The sequence below is a fragment of the Gopherus evgoodei genome, chromosome 1 (assembly GCF_007399415.2).
Source record: "Gopherus evgoodei ecotype Sinaloan lineage chromosome 1, rGopEvg1_v1.p, whole genome shotgun sequence".
Taxonomy (NCBI): domain Eukaryota; kingdom Metazoa; phylum Chordata; order Testudines; family Testudinidae; genus Gopherus; species Gopherus evgoodei.
The window spans coordinates 40,245,858-40,266,543 of record NC_044322.1 but is presented as its reverse complement, the minus strand read 5'-3'; the positions used below and the strand labels follow the sequence as shown (position 1 = coordinate 40,266,543).

General features: G+C 41.5%; 1 protein-coding gene across 2 annotated transcripts in view; it reads left to right on the top strand.

Moving 5' to 3' along the window:
* ATP8A2 (ATPase phospholipid transporting 8A2) overlaps positions 1–20,686 on the top strand; it is a 591,777-nt gene that overhangs the window by 96,527 nt on the left and 474,564 nt on the right. For both annotated transcript variants that reach the window (XM_030562288.1, XM_030562284.1), the window contains exons 12-16: positions 784–911; positions 2,232–2,309; positions 8,216–8,304; positions 9,415–9,459; positions 15,774–15,849. In XM_030562288.1, the coding sequence (XP_030418148.1) occupies positions 784–911; positions 2,232–2,309; positions 8,216–8,304; positions 9,415–9,459; positions 15,774–15,849 (416 nt within the window). The remainder of the gene's footprint in view (positions 1–783; positions 912–2,231; positions 2,310–8,215; positions 8,305–9,414; positions 9,460–15,773; positions 15,850–20,686) is intronic.

Genomic DNA, 20,686 nt, shown 5'->3' with positions numbered 1-20,686 from the left:
ACTTCTGTCCCATATTTAGACATTTTAGGTAAAAAGTCTTCATTTGTTTATCTTTAAAAACAACACATTGGGTGAGATTTTCACTTTTCAGTTCTGTTTTATTCTATTCAGATTCTTGCACCATGCTATCCGAGCACTTGTTATGGCGGGGGAACCAGGATAAAGAAGTTCTGTGCACCGTGACAGCTCCTGGGGGCATTGTGTCTGAGGCAGTCAGAATGGGCTTGATTCTGATCTCCATTGAACCATTTTTTACATTGATTTGCAGAAAGTTAACTGGAGTTTGTCCTGAATTTTTACTGGTGTAAGTGAGATCAGGATAAGGACGATGGTGTCCAGGAGTGCACACAAACAGCATTGTCTACAACCTTCAGCAGAATGAAGCATGCTGGCAGGAGTGGAATGGGGCAGGGTCATGACCTGGAGTTAGTTTTGCCCTACCCATTGCTAGCATTGCTTTCTGCACTGGAATCTTGTGTGCCATGAAAGCAAAAAGCAAGATTTTGTTTGGCTCCTGTGTACGGGCGCAAGGTAGAAGGAAAATACCTTGAGCCCTCACCTACCCACATGAGGGTAGGCAGAATCTAGCCCTTTTCAATAAATTGAATAAAGTCAACAAACTGAAAAGGTCTGTTTTGCGGAGAGAAAATAGATGTTCATCTGTGTATGCCATTGGTTTAAAATGGGAACTCTCCACCGTATTATCACTGTAAAAATGCATAAATGTTTGAATACGAACACGTGCCTTGTTAGTGACCTTATCCTATACCTTTTGGTCCACAGAAGAGCTCTATGTCAATTTTGGGTACAATCTGCTGACATTCATAATCTTGTACAACAACCTCATTCCCATCAGTCTGCTGGTGACCCTGGAAGTCGTCAAGTTTACTCAGGCTCTTTTTATAAACTGGGTAAGTAGCAAGAACAAAAAGTTGGTTAATAAATTGTGGTTTTGAACGTCACATTGATGTAAAACCCTTAATTAAATTTGTCACCTTTTTGTCAGTGTCTCCTTAGTTACTGCCTTTGGCAAGACCAATTAATAGTTCAGTGAATCTGTTCAATGCTAGTTTACTGGTCCATGCTACCAAGGCATGAAAACGCCACTTGCCTGTAGAAAGGTTTCGTGCATGAGTGCCATCCACTTCTGCAGTTGCTAAGCTTCCATTAGAAAATAAATACCTTTTAGCACTTTTGGTTGCTAGGAAAGCCTTCGGAACACGAAATGAGTGTGAACAGATAGTGTCATCTTCCTGAGCCTTCTGGCAAACAGATGTAGTGACTTCTGCAACTCATCGGTTTCCTAAGCTTCAGCAGAATGAAAAAGCACCAGTATCTTGTCATTTTTTCAGTTCTCCTATTCAGAACCCTGGGGGCCACTGTGAAAGTAAAACATGGTCAGGTCACTTTCACTCTGGTGGTGCTTGAGCTGCAATGTTTGTCCACAGAGTGCAGGTTGGGATTAGCTAATGTCACTAAACAGTGACATCTCTGATCAGGTAAGGAACTGACATGGTAGTTTTCATATGGATTCCCGTTCAGTCCCCTTGGGCATAAAGATGATGGCTGTGATGTGCCTGGAGGGTGTAAAGTTGGGGGAAATGTATCATGTGCATCTGCCTGGGTGTGTGCATGTGTTCAACCTCAGGGCTTCAATGTGGCTGTAGAAGAAGACCCCTAAAAAAGATAATCCCAGATGAAGTTACATTTATTTTGCCTATGAGATTTTTATGTGAGTATAACTGAATCATTTCCAAGCTGAGTAATCTGGAAAATTGCTTCTCGGATTACTGGCACATGCAATAGCTATTTTTGCAATGTATTCCAATTAAATGCAATGATATAAACAGAACTGGTTGTAGTATAGGTGACCAGTTTTTCTGTTTAGAAGTGAGGTCTGGACTACAGTAGTTTAGTGACTTTTAACTATTTGTCTTTTGGGTAGAATTGTTGATATCCTGTAAAAGAATTTTCCCTGTGTTAAGACTCCTGACCCTTTTTGTGAATTGAACTGAACGTGCAGCAAAGGAAATGCCATTGTTTTTTAATAGGTGTCATTTTCAAAATGTCTAATACACAGACACATTTGAGAGACAAACTGTTGTTCTCCAAAGGACCATATTCAGCTTTTGTTCTGCAGCAGCACTCCCATTGGTGTGGCTGGCAGTCATATGGGCAGCAAACTGTTGATTAAACTGTATATCTTAGGTCTGTTTTCATTTTTCTTTCAGGACATAGATATGTATTATCAAGAAACAGATACACCTGCAATGGCCAGAACGTCAAACCTTAATGAGGAGCTTGGGCAGGTGAGAGAACCTCATTGGGAATATCGTACTTGTCATATAACTTAGGATAAACACATGAAAAGGTACCATACAAAGGCAACAATTTTCTTAAAATAATTGTAGGCTTTTCTCTGGTCCACCTCAATGTAATATCTGACCCTGAGATAGGGAAGCTGTATTCTACAGGTAGATAATTGTGCTGCACAGCAAGATAAAGTGACTTGTCCAAGGTCACTTAATTCTGGATTCTGACACATCCCTGGTCTAGACTGGGGAGGGCAGGGGGTTGACCTAAGATATGCCGACTTCAGCTACGTGAATAGCGTAGCTGAAGTCGAGGTATCTTAGGTCGATTTACCTGGCCGTGAGGATGGCGGTGAGTCGACCGCTGCCGCTCTATCATCGACTCTGCTTCTGCCTCTTGCGAGCTGGAATTCTGGAGTTGATGGGGAGTGCATTCGGGGATCGATTTATCCACTTCTAGAGGAGATGCAATAAATCGATTCCTGATAGATCAAACCCTACCCGCCAATCTGGTGGGTAGTGAAGACCTGCTCTTAGACTATTTGAAGTGAAATCTCATGCATCCCAGTTCGGTGCCTGAACCTAAAGACCATCTTTCCTCCTCTTAGAGGCCAAATTCTGCCCTGGAATGTGTATGTTTGTCACATTCTGGGGTGTAGTTCAGACCAATTAGGGACTGTGTCACTGCTTGCCCTACAATCTTGCGTGCTCCCAATTCTTTGCTGATGTAACTCCCAACCTAGGCCCTTCACAACCAGCCAAACAGCATGCAGGTCACCCTCTGAGTATCAGTGTATAGCTGCAGCCTATAAGCAACACTCCAGTCACACTCTAGCTCCCACTAGCCTTGCTTACCACTTGCAGGGTGACCCCCCAACACATCCTGCCCTGAATTTTCCCAAAAATGTGTGTTCTGCACTGTCCAGCCTGCTCTTGGACAGTACAGATATTAGAGGTCTGTTGCCTTTGCAAGGGGTCAATATTCAACGGTTTGCTTTTTAACTGGAGTTACCCAAATCATTCAGTTTAAACACAACACTGGATTAGTTTTGATTAAAACAAGTTTATTTAACTACAAAGAGAGAGGTTTTAAGTAAGTACAAGGCAGTAAAGTCAGAAATGGTTTCCAGAGAAATAAAGATAAAACGCTTTCTAGTAACTAAAACGTACCAAGCTAGACTTGGTTCTAGGTAAAATATGTACCACGTGTTCCCAGCAACATTTCTTGCCAAATTTTCATGTTAGGATCCCTCCCAAAATCAAAAGCTGGTGCTTTTGTCATCTTGAGTGAAAGAGAGATAGAAAGAGATAATACCCAGGATGGTTTTGGCCCTCACTTTCATAGTCCAGTCACTCTTTGAAATGCATTTTCCTGATGGCTAGATAAAGTTCCTTTGCACTCTTAGGGTGGAGACATGGAATCTGGTGTTGAAAGAGGTTCTGTGTTTTTGTTTGTTAAAATGCATATTGATCTGTCGCTGCCTACCTTTTTTGTTAAAGAATGGCCACTTGACTGGTTAAACTTTGATGACACCTGGCTAGAGGTGTCAGCTTGTCCTTTGTCTTTGATAAACAGGGTTATCCCTTCCCCAGACGTGTCTGATAAACACATTTCCATCATCATCTCAGCTTATCTTCATAACTTTATATATAATGTTGCTACTTGCATTTCACCACAGTATTATTGACCAGAATTATTAGCTTTCAAATGATACCTCTCAAAGCATATTTTGTACAAAGATTGTTACAGTAGTGTGAAGGGTTTTAATACAGGGGTGCATTCAGTCAGTATTCTTTCCATTAATTTCTGTAGGAGCTGCTGGAGTGTATTTGAGGGCACAGTTTCGTCGAAAGTGTTGCCTCAATATTTATTAAGGTCTGTTTTAGGACATCATAAATCTATTCTGAGTCTGCAGGCTCTTACGTGTGCCTCCGTTGTCCTACAGACACTCCGATTGCATGCAGTCTATTGAGATATGAGATATTGAACGCTGGTGGGTGTGGTTAACAGCTCTCAATTTTGGACACCAGGTTGGGGGAGGGGCTGTTTCTTCCCTCACTGTTCTCTGTCCAGACTATTTGCTAGAGATGAAAGATTCATAGATTTAATGCCAGAAGGAACCATTATGCTCATCTTAGTTCCACCTCCTGTGTAACTCAGACCATAGAATTTCACCCAGTAATTCGTGTATCAAGCACCATAGCTTGCAGTTGAACAACAGCATTTCTTTTTAGAAAGACGGTGACTTTTTATCTCAGGTCAGTAGATGCATGATTTTATCCCAAACCTTTCATTCTGATTCAGAATTCTGAATCTCTAATTAAATTGTTCATTAAATCCTAGCTGTACCTTCCAACTCCCTATAACACCAGGTGCAAATGTTGTACTCTTTATTCTGCAACCAGGAAAATAGAAAGACATTAGTGAATCTCTCTTCATCCAATTCATCATTCCTGAACTGGATGAAGAGCAAGTCACTGTCACGGTTGGGTCATGGGCAGCCAAATCTAATAGTAGGAACCAGAGTCCACAGTCACGAGACAGGAGTCAAGAATCAATTGGTTTGGAATACTGGGAGGTCAGAAGCAGGCGACAAACTGGTGATCAGAACAAGAGACAGGTCAAGTCAGGATACCAATTGGTCAGAGTTAGGCAACAAACTGAAAGTCAGAAACCACAGGTCAGATACCTCGAGTAAAGGCAGGTCAGAATGCCAAGGGATCAAGCCAGGGAAGCATGAGCAGATAGTAGGAGCTGGTAGCAGGAAGCACAAGGCCATAGTCTAAAGCAGGGCAGAGCCCACTTGTTCAGATGGCCTCCTGGTCCTGCTGTTGGCTTAAGTAGGGTCAGTAGGCCAATCAGCAGCTCTAGGACTCCACCAATCAGGCCTCAGGGATGGCGCCTCCCACAGGGGCTGGGTTTTATGGATCTCAGGTAAGCTGTTGCCAGTAACTGCCAAGTGAAGAGCTAGCATGAAGCTGCTTCCATGAACCTTGCTGGTCCAGGTTTTAACCCTGTGGAGTCATTACACTTGCATTCTTACAGGAGCATTTATTGTAAGTCCTTCAGGGCAGGGACCATCTGTTTTGTTGTGTTTGTACATGTACTAGCACATTGGGGTCCTGGTCCATGACTAGAGCTCCTCGGTGCAAGAATAATACAAATAATTAGTGATGATAATAATTAACAATGTCTCAACCTGTTCTAGTTAAAGTATAAAATATGTGTGGTTGCTCAGAACTTTTCTGTACAATTCCGAATAACAAATAGAATATTTTTCAGAGTTAAAGAACTTCCCAATCAACTTTCCCAAAATAAATTTACAGAAAATGTGGAGACCTTACAGGCAGAATTTCTATTGTAACATTCAAAAATGATTATCACTGTTAGATATGTATATTCATTATCTGCTTTTTAACATGCCAGATCTTTACATTGAAAATTTATAATGGACCTTTTTTTCTAAAGCCCTTTCCCAGCAGAGTCCTAGGCTTGTGCATAGCAGATTTACTGAAAGCACAGTTTTTAACAGATTGATTGACATGGCTTTTCCTTCTTAGAGTAAAACCGGTCTTTCCTCCAGGCCAAGAATTAGAATAGTGGAAATTCTAATTTTAATCTGGAATCCTTTGGCTCCTCAGGGCTTTCATGTCTCTTAATGAAACATACAGTGTAATTAGGCTAGCATGCATCTAATTTACATATATCTTAATGTATCATTCAGTCATTGATGTTATTATCATTTGCTTGAGGTAACTAGATAACTTGTCTTGGTGTTTTTGTATTTTCAATTTGATAGCTGGATCATAAATGTCCCTCTGTCTAAAATGATTATCAGTGCTGAATATATTAGGAGTTACGCTGGGTTGAAAGTATCAGAGGAGTAGCTGTGTTAGTCCGGATCTGTAAAAAGCAGCAAAGAGCCCTGTGGCACCTTATAGACTAACAGATGTATTGGAGCATAAGCTTTCTTGGGTGAATACCCACTTCGTCACCCACGAAAGCTTATGCTCCAATTCGTCTGCTAGTCTATAAGGTGGCACAGGACTCTTTGTCGCTTTTTACTGGATTGGAAGACAGTTTCCGTTTGAAGCCGAGTTTTAGGCAACCTTACCAACATAAAACTTTGAGTGTCTCAGCTTTTGGCTACCCACCCTGAGATATATGCATTCGAGACACCAGTTTACAGAAGGCTTTGAACGTCTATTCTCCAAATTTAAGCCCCCATTAGCTGACTCAAGTTGGGCACTCAAAAACTGAGGCACCCAAAATCACTAGTCATGTTTGAATATATAGACCTTCATGTTTAGCTGAGTGAACAAGTAAATTTTGCGTTGTGGATCTTGAAAAAATGACCAGGTTATGTAGGTAGGTTGTGGAATTGCAGTCACTGGAGATTTTTAACAACAGATTAGACAAACATCTGTCAGGGATAGTCTAGGGTTACTTAATCCTGCCTCAGTGTGGGAGGATGGACTAGCTGACTTGTTGTGGTTTCTTCCAGCCATCCATTTCTATGTATGCTTTTTTCTTCGTAGGGACATTTTTATAATTTGTTTAAATCAACAGTTTGACTTATCTACAAATGTGTCTTTCATACTATAACTCCATAAAAAGTTGTTCAATGGACTGGCTCTACTTTTTAATGTTTACTTTACCAGTTAAATTGTTCAAAGCCAAAGAGGGTTACATAAGGTACAAGTTGTAATTGCTGAGCATATAACTAGGGCTGATCAGGTAATATCTGTGGAATAATTTTTAATATATTTCATGATAATTCTTGAAGAGTCAAGAAATGTAAATTATATGAAATTTTATTAATACAATGAATATATTTTCATTATTAGCCCATGTCTGTTCTAGAGGCCCCTTTTGAGGCTTCATGAAGATAAGTATAAAAGGATTGATACATTACTTTTAAATAAACCTAAAGGAAATCCTAGTACAAAAAGCTTTGATAAAATAGAGTTATGGCTGAGAATAGATCTTTCCTAAAACAAGATTCATAGGAAAATTAAAATAACAAAATAAGGAAGTGTTCAAAAATTTGGAAATTGTGTTAAGGATCCAGGGCCAAGTTCCTGTGAAAGAAACTTCAGTTTGCCTTGCTGAATGTGTGAGTCACAACAGCATAAGACTTTTGTTGTATGACGGTATGACCCTTTCAGTTTATATCTTTAAGGGGAATTAATACCCTCATTATAAAGGTGTAGAGGTGAATGCCTGGCTTGTGTATGGAAGTTAGGAACGTTAACACACATCTGGAGGGCTGGTGGAGTACAGTGGGATCTCCAGGTGGTATTGAAGGTGTGGATGGGTGTCAGTGGAGCCTTTCATAGCCAAGTAACAAACAAGACTCGGGTAAATATCTGTCAGATATGTGGAAAATGAGCAATGGTCTCTGATTCAAAGCAGGAATGTGAGGAGGTACTGGTCTCCAGCCTGTAAGTGATGGATGGATTTGCAGTTCACAGGACCTCATGCAGAATTTTTTTAAATTAAAATTGGTGTTGGATCCTTAACTGAGAATTTACAGACACTTTTTTTTTAGCATTTTGTTCATTTAAACTTCTAGCGCTATATCTTCAGCTGGTGTAAATCAGCATAGCGCCACTGATTATAATGAAGCTCTGACAATTTATAACTACTCAGGATCTGGTCCTTACTTGTTTTCAGAGGAACTATATTACCAATATTAACTCTTATTTTAAATATTTTTCCTGGGAATTTGCCTGTAGCTTTTGTAAGATAGAACTAATCATCTCTGACAAACTGCAACAAGTTTGCATTGGCCTGTACTGCTGTATTTCCTAAACATGCATACTTCCTTGTGATTTTTTTTCTGATTTAATGTGCAAGTTAATCTTGTGAAGTTGCTACAATTGTTTCATTTGTATTCTAGGTAAAATACCTGTTTTCTGATAAAACAGGCACTCTAACATGCAATATTATGAACTTCAAGAAATGTAGTATTGCTGGAGTGACATATGGGTAGGTACTATTTCTATAAACTCCATAGCTTAATAATTAATTTTATTAATTCTGCAAATTGGTATTCTGTTCTGTAATAAAATTAAATTTGACTGTTTGGTTGTATTAAGAGAAATTCATTTTTGTGCCCATAAAATAAATTGTTAGTTTCTCCTGCAGCATTAATTATGGAATGCAAAGGTTGAAATAATTTAAATGTGATGGTGGAAAGGTTTGTTTGAATAAGGTGTTCTCCTCTTCCTCTTACCTAATTGGATGGAATGAAACAAGTGGTGCTAAATGAGTTTCAGGCCTTTCATCATAGGGTTTTCCTTAGGGGAACCAAATGTTGGGTCAAGACCTTATCCAACTAAAATAATTGACTTTAGCTGAACTAGGATTTAGCCCATAGTTCATATTTAGTGACCAATTCTTCATTCTTTTGTCTGGTAACGTTCCCCCAGAAAGGACAACTACTTCTCATTGTTATGCTGTCTGCTTTAAATCATTGTGTTTGTTTATTTTTAATACAAAGAATCAATTTGGTTTCTAGCTCCTGGGAACCTGTGCCTGAATCCCCAGGGCTGCATAATCCCCGTATGGAATCTTCTGTGGCCACGTTTTTATAACATAAAGTATATATGTCTTTAATTTCTTCTATTTTGCCTCTCCTAAAAAATTAGTTATACTTTTTGAGGTCTGCTAGTTTGTAAAGCACTTGTGAAGGTATATGAATTCCCCCATTTGAAATTAATTCCCTATCTGGCCATTTGCACATGTTGTCATGGTAACTGCTTGTACAAATTAGACGTACTGTTAGTAGTGTATTTGGGGGCATGTTCCTAGCATTCTGATTCCTTAAAAATCTATCCTTTAATGTTGATGGAAACCAGGAAGTGTCTTCAGTATTTAAGATCCCATCCAAAATAGCCTTTCAGGGTATGTTACATGGTATTTAATTTAAGTCTTTGGAAGGAGGAAGGTTAAATCTCTGCTGCAAGTTGATGAACATGTTTCCAGAGTACTGGTGCTTCAAACCTGATTTTTTTTAACTGCTTAGCTCTATGTTGTCATGTACTCCCTTTCTTTTATCAAACTAGCCAATAACTATACATTTTTTCCTTCTTTTAGTCACTTTCCAGAGTTGGAAAGAGAACGTTCATCAGAAGACTTTAGGTAATAATCATTGACTGGAACTAGTTTGGGACTATACAAAGGAAGACAGCTAACACATATCTAACACATATAAATGAAAGATTATTGTTTGTCCAAAGTTTAGAGCCAGAATGGAAAAGCCCAAGGGATATAGTCACTTCTAAGTTGTCTGCCCCACATGGCTGTGTCCACTTACAGTTAGGGTGCAAAGGTGGAACTTAGATTTTGCCTGAGGTCCTGCAGCCAGTCGGTAGAGCCCCCAAAGTGGGTAGAAACTGACGTGGGAGTGAGTGGATCAAGCTGGGTGGGAGATGTTAACTCAATGCTACTCCTGATGTGGCCCGTGAAGCCACAGCCACAATTAGAGTGAAGCTTCCTTGTAGTATAGCTCCCTCCATAGGTGCAGGAGTAGTGAATCTTCCCCAGAGGCTTAAATTTACTGATTGGGCAAGAATGGGCAAGAGGGATCACAAACTAGGGGAAAAGAGCTTTTCCTTCAGAGCACGGTACAAAACACTCATTTTGTGTCAGGTCTCTACCGGAGTAGGGAAGAGTCTTGATTTAGCCTTTGTGCTGCTAGTTTAGGGGAATGCTTGAACTTCAGGCCATTGTAGCTGATGTGTTTCCAAACTAATTGTGTTTTTAAATTTCTGAATGGCCCCCAAAGCTTTGTGATGGACACATATATTATAAATGGTACTAAGTATGTAACTATGTATTTATTAAATATGTATTAAACCAGAGTTTCTCAAACTGGGGTCTGCAAGGGTACTCTAGGGGTTCCGTGGGCCCCGCTGATCAAATCCTCCTCCCTCTCCCGCCTTGAACTCTTCCCCCCCCCTCCCAATGCCTCCTGAATGTGGGGGAACAGCTGTTCTCTGGCACGCAGGAGGCACTGGAAGGGAGGGGGAGGAGTGCGGAGAGGGCACACTCTGGTAAGGGGGCGGAAAGCAGCAGGGAAGAGCAGGGGTAGGAGTGAGTGGGGGCAGGAAGAGGAGGGTCGGGGGTGGGGGTTTGCAAAAAATTTTAAATCAAAATGGGGGTCCTTGGGTTGCTAAAGTTTGAGAACCATTGTATTAACCAGTAATAAGTCCCCAGGAGCAGATGGTATTTGCCCAAGAGTTCTGAAGGAACTCAAATGTGAAATTGCAGAATTGCTTGCTGTGGTTTGTAACTTATCATTTAAATCAGCTTCTGTACCAAATGACTGGAGGATAACTAATGTGAGGCCAATTTTTAAAAAGTTCTTCAGAGGTGATCACGGCAATTACATGCCAGTAAGCCTGTCACAGCATTCTCTCTCAGATCTGAACCTTAGAGTTCAGAAAATGAGATACTAGCACCTGAATCCTCTAAGCTTAATTACCAGCTTAGATCTGATAGCACTGCCACCACCCAAAAATATAGTGTTTTGGGGCACTCTGACCTCCCCAACCTTCCCTGGGGACAGGGCCGCCCAGAGGGGGGGGCAAGAGGGGCAATTTGCCCCAGGCCCCGGGCTCCGCAGGGGCCCCCACGAGAGTTTTTCGGGACCCCTGGAGCGGGGTCCTTCACTCGCTTGGGGCCCCAGAAAACTCTTGCGGGGCCGGGCCCCAGAGCTTCTTCCACTCCCAGTCTTCACTGGCGGGGGAGTCCTTCCACTCTGGGGCGGAAGGAGCCCCGCCATCGCATTACCGCCGAAGAGGGATCTGCTGCCGAAGTGCAACCCGGTCTATGGCTGTAATTCGGCTGCGGGGGGCCCTTCCGTTCAGGACCCGCCACCGAAGTGCCCCGAAGTTCCGTGGTGGGGACCCCTGGCCACCGAATTACCGCCGAAGAGCGGGCTGCACTTCGGCGGCGGGTCCCGCTTCGGCGGTAATTCGCCGGCGGGAGGCCCCCACTGCGGGTCTTTGGGGCACTTCAGCAGCGGGTCCCAGAACGGAAGGGCCCCCCGCCACCGAACAGGGCCGGCTCTAGACATTTCGCTGCGCGGGGGGCCCCCTGCCGCTTGCCACTCCCACGGCTCCGGTGGACTTCCTGCATTCATGGCTGCAGAGGGTCCGCTGGTCCCGCAGCTCCGGTGGACCTCCCGCAGGCGTGCCTGCGGATGCTCCACCGGAGCCGCGGGACCAGCGGACCCTCCGTAGGCACGCCTGCAGGAGGTCCACCGGAGCCGCCTGCTGCCGATGGCCCCAGGCCCCCGGAATCCTCTGGGCAGCCCTGCCTGGGGACCCCAAGAACCCACATCCCTTGGGTTCTTAAAACAAGGAGAAATAAACCATTTCCCCCACCTTTCCCCCTCTCAGAATTTCCCTCCCTGGGCTATCCTGAGAGATACTGATCTAACCTCTAAATCACCATACAGAGAAGCATCTCCCTTCCCTTCCACAAAGAGGCAAACAGATTCAAGGAAAACAGAGAGAGATTCTCTCTCTCCCCCCTCCTGTCTCCCCCACCCGTCCTGGTGAATTATCCCAATTCCCTAAAATAAAACAAGGGAGACCAGAAAAAAAAAATCAATCAGGTTCTCTAAAAAAAGAAATCTTTTAATAAAGGAAAGGAAAAAGTAAAGACTTATCTCGGTAACTTCAAGATGTAAATTTTACAGGGTTCTATAGCTTAGAGACACCATAAAGAGATTTTCCCCCCAGTACCAATACAAATCAAAATATTCCCAGCAACTACACATATAAAAGTTAACCAGCCAGATCCACAATTGCAAATAGAGTAAAACAATCAAAAAACCTAAACCGCCTGTTTTTACTTACTATTAGAAAAAAAACTTAGCCTGTAGTAATGTCTGGTCTCTCCCAGACCCTCCGGGAGAAGAACCCACAACGGACAAAGAACACACACAAAAGCTTCCCTCCGCCCAAATTTAAAAGTATCTTGTCTTCTGATTAGTCTTCTGGTCAGATGTCCCGTTCCCTGCTTGTAACCCTTTACAGGTACAAGAGACATTAACCCTTAACAGTCTGTTTATGACAAAGCCTGACTTCAGTTCCAGGCAAACTGGTTGAAACTATAGAATCATAGAAGATTAGGGTTTGAAGAGACCTCAGGAGGTCATCTATTCCAGCCCCCTGCTCAAAGCAGGACCAACCCCAGCTAAATCATCCCAGCCAAGGTTTTGTCAAGCTGGGCCTTAAAAACCTCTAAGGATGGAGATTCCACTACCTCCCGAGGTAACCAATTCCGGTGCTTCACCACCCTCCTAATGGAATAGTTTTTCCTAACATCCAACCTAGAACTCCCCCACTGCAACTTGAGACCATTGCTTATTGTTCTGTAAAGAACAGAAAAGTAAAGAACAGAACTGTCAGACACATAGGTGAACATAATTTGTTGGGGAAGAATCAACGTGGTTTTTATAAAGGGAAATACAGCTTCTCCAATCTACTAGAATTCTTTTTAAAAAGCCTTTGAGAAGGTCCCTCACCAAAGGCTCCTAAGCAAAGTAAGCTGCTATGGGATAAGAGGGAAGGTCCTCTTGTGGATTAGTAACTGGTTAAAGATAGGAGACAAAGGGTAGGAATAAACCGTCAGTTTTCAGAATGGAGAGAGGTAAATAATGATGTCCCCCGGGGTCTATACTGGGACCTGACCTATTCAACATATTCATAAATGATCTAGAAAAAAGGGGTAAATAATGAGGTGGCACAATTTGCAGATGATACAAAACTACTCAAGATAGCTAAGTCCAAAGCAGATTGCAAAGAGCTACAAGGGGATCTTACAAAACTGGGTGACTAGGCAAGACAATGGCAGATGAAATTCGATGTTGATAAATGCAAAGTAATCCAAACTGGAAAACATAATCCCAACTATACATATAAATTGATGGGTCTAAATTAGCTGTTACCACTCAAGAGAGAGATCTTGGAGTCACTGTAGATAGTTCTCTGAAAACACACTCAGTGTGCAGCAGCAGTCAAAAAAGCTGACAGATTGTTGGGAATCATTAAGAAAGGGATAGCTAGTAAAACAGAAAATATCATGTTGCCTTTATATAAATCCATGGTTTGCCCACAATTTGAATACTGCATGCGGATGTGGTTTCCCCATCTCAAAAAAGATATATTGGAATTGGAAAAGGTTCAGAAAAGGCAAGACAAAAATGATTAGGGATATGGAATACCTGCCATATGAGAAGAGATTAAAAAGACTGGGACTTTTCAGCTTGGAAAAGAGATGACTAAGGGGGGATATGATAGAGGTCTATAAAATCATGACTGGTGTGGAGAAAGTAAATAAGGAAGTGTTATTTACTCCTTCTCATAACACACAAATTAGGAGTCACCAAATGAAATTAATAGGCAGTAGGTTTAAAACAAACAAAAGGAAGTATATCTTCACACAATGCACAGTCAACCTGTGGAACTCTTTGTCAGAGGATGTTGTGAAGGCCAAGTCTATAACAGGGTTTAAAAAGCTAGATAAATTCATGGAGGACACAGGTCCACCAATGGCTATTAGCCAGGATGGGCAGGGATAGTGTCCCTAGCCTCTTTTTCCAGAGGTTGGTGAATGTGCGACAGGGAATGGAACACCTGTTCTGTTCATCCCTTCTGGGGCACCTGGCATTGGCCACTGTCGGAAGACAGGATACTGGGCTAGATGGGCCTTTGGTCTGACCCAGTATGGCTGTTGTTATGTTCTTATGTTAACTTGCAATCTGATCAAGAACTGTCTGAATGGAAGTATCTAGGCAGATGACATGAGGGCTTCTTTTGTTTACAATAGGTTTTTTTAATGGAAAAATAAAAAAAAAATAGGAGACAGGAGTCTGTGTAGGCCTCCAGAGTGATCTCATGGCAAAATCATGACAGGGAGCTATAGGCAAGAACTGTCACTGCCACTGTAACTGATTCAGATTGAAATGAGGCAGGAAAGAAGAGATGCCAGAGGAAGGTGTGCACTGGCTGTGAATGACAAATATAGGTTAGCAATGAGGAAGGTGTACATTGGAGTTTCTGTCCGAGGAAACAGTTGAAAACGGGATGCAATTCCCTTTCTGCCAAAATATGTTGAGCCTCTTCCCTCTTTCCTTTAAGTTTTTGTTTCATTTTGATTTAAGTTTTCTTACCATTGGCCAAGTGAGTTGGGTTTCCCTATTGATCCTGCCTCTTCCCAGGTCCTGAAGTGGCCTCTAAGAAAGGAAGAAGCACTTCTTGTCTAACTGACATGAGGAGCTACTTTCGGTGGGGTGGATTTTCTGTCTCTGCCTCGCCTTCTGTTTTTTCTTCCATTTCCTCCTCTGTTCATTTCTTTGCCATCATTATTCCACCATCTTTTTCTTCTCCTTGCTCACATCCTATTTCTTTCCTTCTTGTTTCTTTCCCCGTCTCCCATGGTCTCCTTTTCCTCTGCTCTTCCTTCTTACTTTCCTCTTGCATCTTTTCCTCTTTTTTTCCCCTCTCTCTGCAAGTTTTTTCCCCTCCACCACCTTTTTGCACTTCTTTTCTCCACTCCCCCTTGCAATTGCTCCCTTCCATCTCTCTGATGTGCCCTCTCTTGCTGCTACCTTAGTACACAGGACACAGTGTTACCTACAAGAGAGAAGGGAATGCTGCTTCTTGAATCAACACCATGCTTCCCAGCCTCTGCTTTACAGCACCATGAAGGATTCTTTACTGAAAGTGTTCTGGGCAGTGCTATACTATATTAGCATCATTCAACTGCGTAAGCATGGGCCTACAGGACAACTTGAAAAGTTCAGGCAGGTTTTATTGATATGAAAGATCCCAAAAGAGACTGTTTCTAGTAAAGATAGATGGAGAGGAGTAGAGATTGAGAGAGAGAAATGATAAATTTTGAGATGGTTAAAATCAAAACTTTTTAATTAAACAGATCTACCTGATTCAAAGGAACACAGTCAACTTTAAATCTAGTCCATTTCGAACAAAATCTAGTAATCTCAAACATATTTAAAAGTAACATTTGATACTACACCTGCCCTGTGTCTTCTACCAATTTCTGTTGTTTTGCAGCCACATTTTTTCTGATTTTTGAAAAATTTTTCTTTCTTCTGTTGATGAGTGAAAGACCCACAAACAGGGAGCACTGACTGTGCAGGAGAAAGAGTGAAAATGCTGATAGGCAAATTGCTGTAAAATGAACAAAAAAAACTGCAAATAAAGACAAGTATTTCCTCCTACTTTCCCCTTTAACTTAAAATAATATTAGGTGCTACTTGTAATACTAGTAGATAATATGTTTTTAGACAATAATGTGATTTTCTTTTTTTAGTTGATGCTGTCCCTTTAATATTTCCTGATGAGGTCTAGATTAATAATGGAAAAGAAAATGTTGCTATTGTAGTGTTAAATGTAATAATCTGTTTTCTTGCTCCACAGCCAGTTACCTCCTTCTACCAGTGAATCATGCGAATTTGATGACCCAAGGCTGTTGCAGAATATTGAAAGTGACCATGTAAGTCTAGTTCTCACATATTACTTAACTTATGTCTCAAAAATATGCAAGGTCTTTCTGTCTGCTCTCCCAGGGATGGAAGGTCACTGGCAGATTTGCTCAAATGATCATGTCACCTATTACTGATGCATTCTACAGAGGACAGAAGCATTAAAGAAAGGAAGTGGGGGAGAAAAGTAGTTGAGTAGAGATGAGAAGGGAGAAGAAGTGGAGAGCTAAAGGGGAAGAGTAAAAAAGAGGAAGGAGTTCTACCTCTGATGTTGAACTCTGACCAAACAGTGACTTTTATATGGGTACCAGCTCGTTTCTGTTAACAGATGCAGTTTTATAACATGGGATGGTAAAAATCCTAACCACTGAGAGAGATTTTATAGGTTCAGTAATACTAGACTTTTCAGAGATATTGTGCTATCAGAAACAATTGACTTCCATTGAAAGAAGTATTGATCCTTGTAATATTGGTCCTTGATACTGTCAGCATGGTGCTTTCTGCAGGTCTCACTAAATACTGCACTATTCCAAAGGCAGACTCTGAAATTAACTTATATGAACCTGCGTGAGAGGAAGTTTAATTACAAAATGAACTTAGGTTAAGACTTCTTTTAAAAGTGACTAGTGATTTTAGGTGGCCCAGGTTTGAGTGCCCAACTGAAGGAGTCTTGAAGGGGCCTTTTTTCCTCAGGTGGGAACTCAGCAGTTTCTGAAATCTAAGCTTTGAGTTGCTGAAATTCGTTTTTTGAAAATGTTGGCCCTTGCCTTTCTCTTTAGGATCTCAGAGACTGCTAGCACTCTAACTCAGAGTTTGGTTTATTATGAACCAAGCTTAAAAAAAATAAAAATGGTCAGATTAGTATTAGTAATCATACAATATTTTAAGTACAGTATTTAAAGTATTATTTGGTGAGGAATCTTTTTATTAAAAGAAGCTTTAAGGAGACATTGTGCACAACTGCATGACTTTCTCTTCTATTTACACCTAATCCTTCAGAACTATAATTGCAACATAATGTGAATGCTTGAAGGTTTACTGAATTAGTAATGATCAGTGGCATAATGTACTGTCATGGAGTCTGTAGATGTTTGTGGATTTCAGTTTCCATCTATTCATCAGAGAGGTAGTCCAGACAGCAGAATATATTTTATTGTTTTACTTGACCCTGCATTGCAAAACTGCATCAAGAAAAGCTCCTGTCCCGTGCACATCCCCACAGCCCAGTGTGGGTGTCTTTACATTCTTCAGATTTTTATTCATTAGATCAGTGGTTTTCAACCTGTGGTCTCTTGTTCCATAGGGGTTTGCAGACTATGTCTAAGAGGTCCACAAAAGATGACTATAAAAATTTAAGTTTCAGATCCCACAAAAGGCATTCAGTTTTTCTGATCAAGCAAAAGTATGTGAATACCCCCACCTACAGGTCAAAACCCAGAAGTGTTGTTACCGTAGAAACCCACAGTTTAGTGCCCCTTCTCCCACTGCATCAAATGCTGTGCTGAGCATGTGCAACATTTATAGCTGAATTTTGTTCAGTCTGTTTTCAGGCTAAGACTTTTATAGTAGGGGTCCATTGACCACAGGTAGAATTTCCAAATTACTGGCTTTCAGGAGCTGTTCCACAGGGCCTCACAGTGACAGTACAGTCAATACAAGTGCTCCTGGTGAGGACACACACTGCTGACACGGGGAGCAATATGTAGACACGCACGGATGATGTAATTACTGTGGCAGCTGTACGCCGATATACGTTAGATCAACTTAATTTTGTAGTGTAGACATGGCGTCTGTCTGGAATGAGTGTAAGTTAACATTTGATGGCAGCTCTATGGTCTATGAGAAATGCATTGTTTGGTGGATGCCACAATTTACACTAATTGGTGCCTTCATCAATAGTCCCTGAGGAAAGGCCAATTCAAATGGATTGGGGAGACTGAATTACTCTCTCAGCCTTAGAAGTGGTCCCTTAAACTAAGGGTTGAGCAACACTGATGGAGTATTATGGGGAAGCTTGTATTGTCTGCCTGTGCTGTATATGTTTTGTGCATAACTTGTGGACCTTGGTCTCTACAGCAATCTGTGATTGCTTTTCAAAAACACCAAATATACACATGTGCTCACTCATTAGCATAGCCCTTGATTTCACACAGACTTCCCAGCCCAAGGTTGCAAATCTAGCTTATATCCCAGGAGAATGTTCTCCATCCTCTGGGGACATTGTTGTCCACCTGCATCTTCTTTAACCTTCTTAGCTCTTTTGGTCCATTGCTCACTCTAAATATTGACTGATGGACAAATCCAATTTTGACTGTCAATCAAGGAGATATTCTGTAGAAAGTTTTCTGGGAGAAAAAATTCACTGTCATTTAACATATATGGAGGGATCCACATGACCTCTTCATTAGGTTTTGGGGGAAGAAAGAATGCCCATATTTGCCTTTCACAGCTGCTTCCATTGGATGTTTTTTGCTGCAGAATCAAGGAGATTATTCAGCCTGTTTCCTTAGAAAGAAAGCCCTAAATTCTTATTAGAATGGAAGTAGCTGACTTTTCAAGGACTTAAAATAATGTTTGCTGAGTATGGTAAACTGTTTATAGACTGGGTAAAATTGATTGATGGAACTTGAGAGTTGTGTATGTGTAACCCACAAACCTTCTGGATGTGCTGTGCTGTCTCCCCTAATGGCACTGAGACCACTTAGAGAGAGAGATAAAATGACTCTGCTCTGCAGCCTTAGCTAACAGCCAGTTGGCTTTTAGCTCAGGTGGTAGAGGCTCAGGCACTAAGCTCCAGAGGTCCCATCCCACCCGCCCATGACTGGGGTCTGTCGGCATTACACATGCACAGTAAATACCCGCAACGCTGAGCTGAGAACTAGCCCCCATGCCCTGACTGTGTTCTGTTTTATCATAGGCATAAAAAAATGCTGCATCATTTTCTACACTTCTAGACTTTCATCTCAATAAAACACACAGGTGCGGATATTCTGCAGTTTTTAACAGTCTATAGGAGGCTTCAGGGGATTGTGACACTTTTCAGGAAATAACTGCTTCAGCCCAAACTTTATCCACTCATCAGCACATAAACAATAAGAAATTGCCGTGGCTTGGGAGGAAAAAAAATAGTTTTCAAAAAAGCTGATTGTCCACACCCCTTCTCCACTTCCTTCTCATTGATACGTGCAATTAAAAAAAACCCCAGATATTCGGTAATGGCTGGCAATTTGGTAAACAAACAAACAAACCATCTCCCATGTTTGTGGGACCTTCAGACCATGACAGTTAGAGGAAAATGAGTTTTGTTTGGATGTTGAGAGAGGTCAGATATTAATTCTTTCTGTGTCTGTGCTTGAAGGGTGTTGAATACCTTCAACTCCTAGTGACTTCATGTTTCAGGGGATGCCCAGCATTTTACAGGACTGAGCCTTAAACAGGTGTGGTAGACATGAGAAGTGATACTTGTTCTTGTCATATTGCATTTAGAAAAGTGGTTTTCAGTCTCTGGTCCATGGACTCCTGGAGGTCTGAAGACTGTCTAAGACTTCCAAAGGGGTACACATTTCCATTTGAAATTTTGTAGGGGTCTGCAAATGAAAAAAAGGTTGAAAACCACTGATTTGAAGGCATTTGGCAATGGTGAGACCCAAGCCCACCTGGGACTAAAATGGGTAATTATTTTGCTAGCTGTGCTAGTAGTAGACCTATTATCGTGTGGGTAGTAAATATACATCACATGACCCTGCAAAATGTTTTGTAAGACTTTATGAACAAACTGACTGAAAAATAAGTCAATCCACTTCCTTTCTGGAAATGGTATGAACTGTGGACCTGATCTAACGTTAAATGTCACAACCAAGTTAGAGATGCATTTTAAAGTCTTTTTTTCTGTTATTTTTTTTTTCATTGTATCTGTCTGGAGATTCTTGGGGATAGAAGCGACGGTGCTCTACCTGCTGTGGCACACAGGTGCAGATTTCCAAATCCACGACAATTACATTGGGTACTTGTGATTGTGCATGCACCTGCTCTGCTGGCAGAGAGGACCCAGTATTCACAAAGCATGAGTCTTTGTTCCCCCTCTAGTGGCCAGACAACATAATGAGCTTTTAGAACAAGAGTACTTGTGGCACCTTAGAGACAAAATCAAATTTATTTCAGCATGAGCTTTCCTGAGCTACAGCTCACTTCTTCAGATGCTTTTGTGAGTCTGCCGCTGCCTCCTGATTTAACAGACCCTGCCCTTTATCTCAAGCAGTAAAGGGTCATGCTTTTTAGGTCACGTGGTCCTGGGTTCAGTTCCCCTCACATAACTCAATGAAGGCATCATCATACTTGCAAATTTGGATTTTTGTGAGTATGTTTGTTTTAAAATCCAGACTTGCATGGTGCATTGAATGCAATGTATATGGGTTGAGGATCTTGGCCAGCGTGTGCTTTGGTAAGGATTACATATACCATAGGGGTTCTCTTTTTAGGGTGAAATTTGAAAAGAAATAGATTTCTACTTCTAAGCACGAATATTAAAATTAGGGTTAACATGATTGGATGGGAATAACTGGTACCTGGGAGAGAGAAGATTGGGAGCAATGAGGCTGGTAGGAGTGGGAGCTACTAGTGGGCAGATGTGGAGGAAAACAAGATAAAGAGCAAAATAAAAAAGTAGGAAAATGCCCAGATATATAAAAAGAAAAATGAGACTAAAAGAAGGATGAGAGGGCAATCAAGAGTTAAAGCAGTGGTGGCATTTGTGCCAGGGCATGGCCCAAAGGGCTAAACAAGGAATACTCTGTTGTTAGAATTTCAGAGACAGAATGGTTGGGTTCTCCTCTACTAAATGAAAACCAT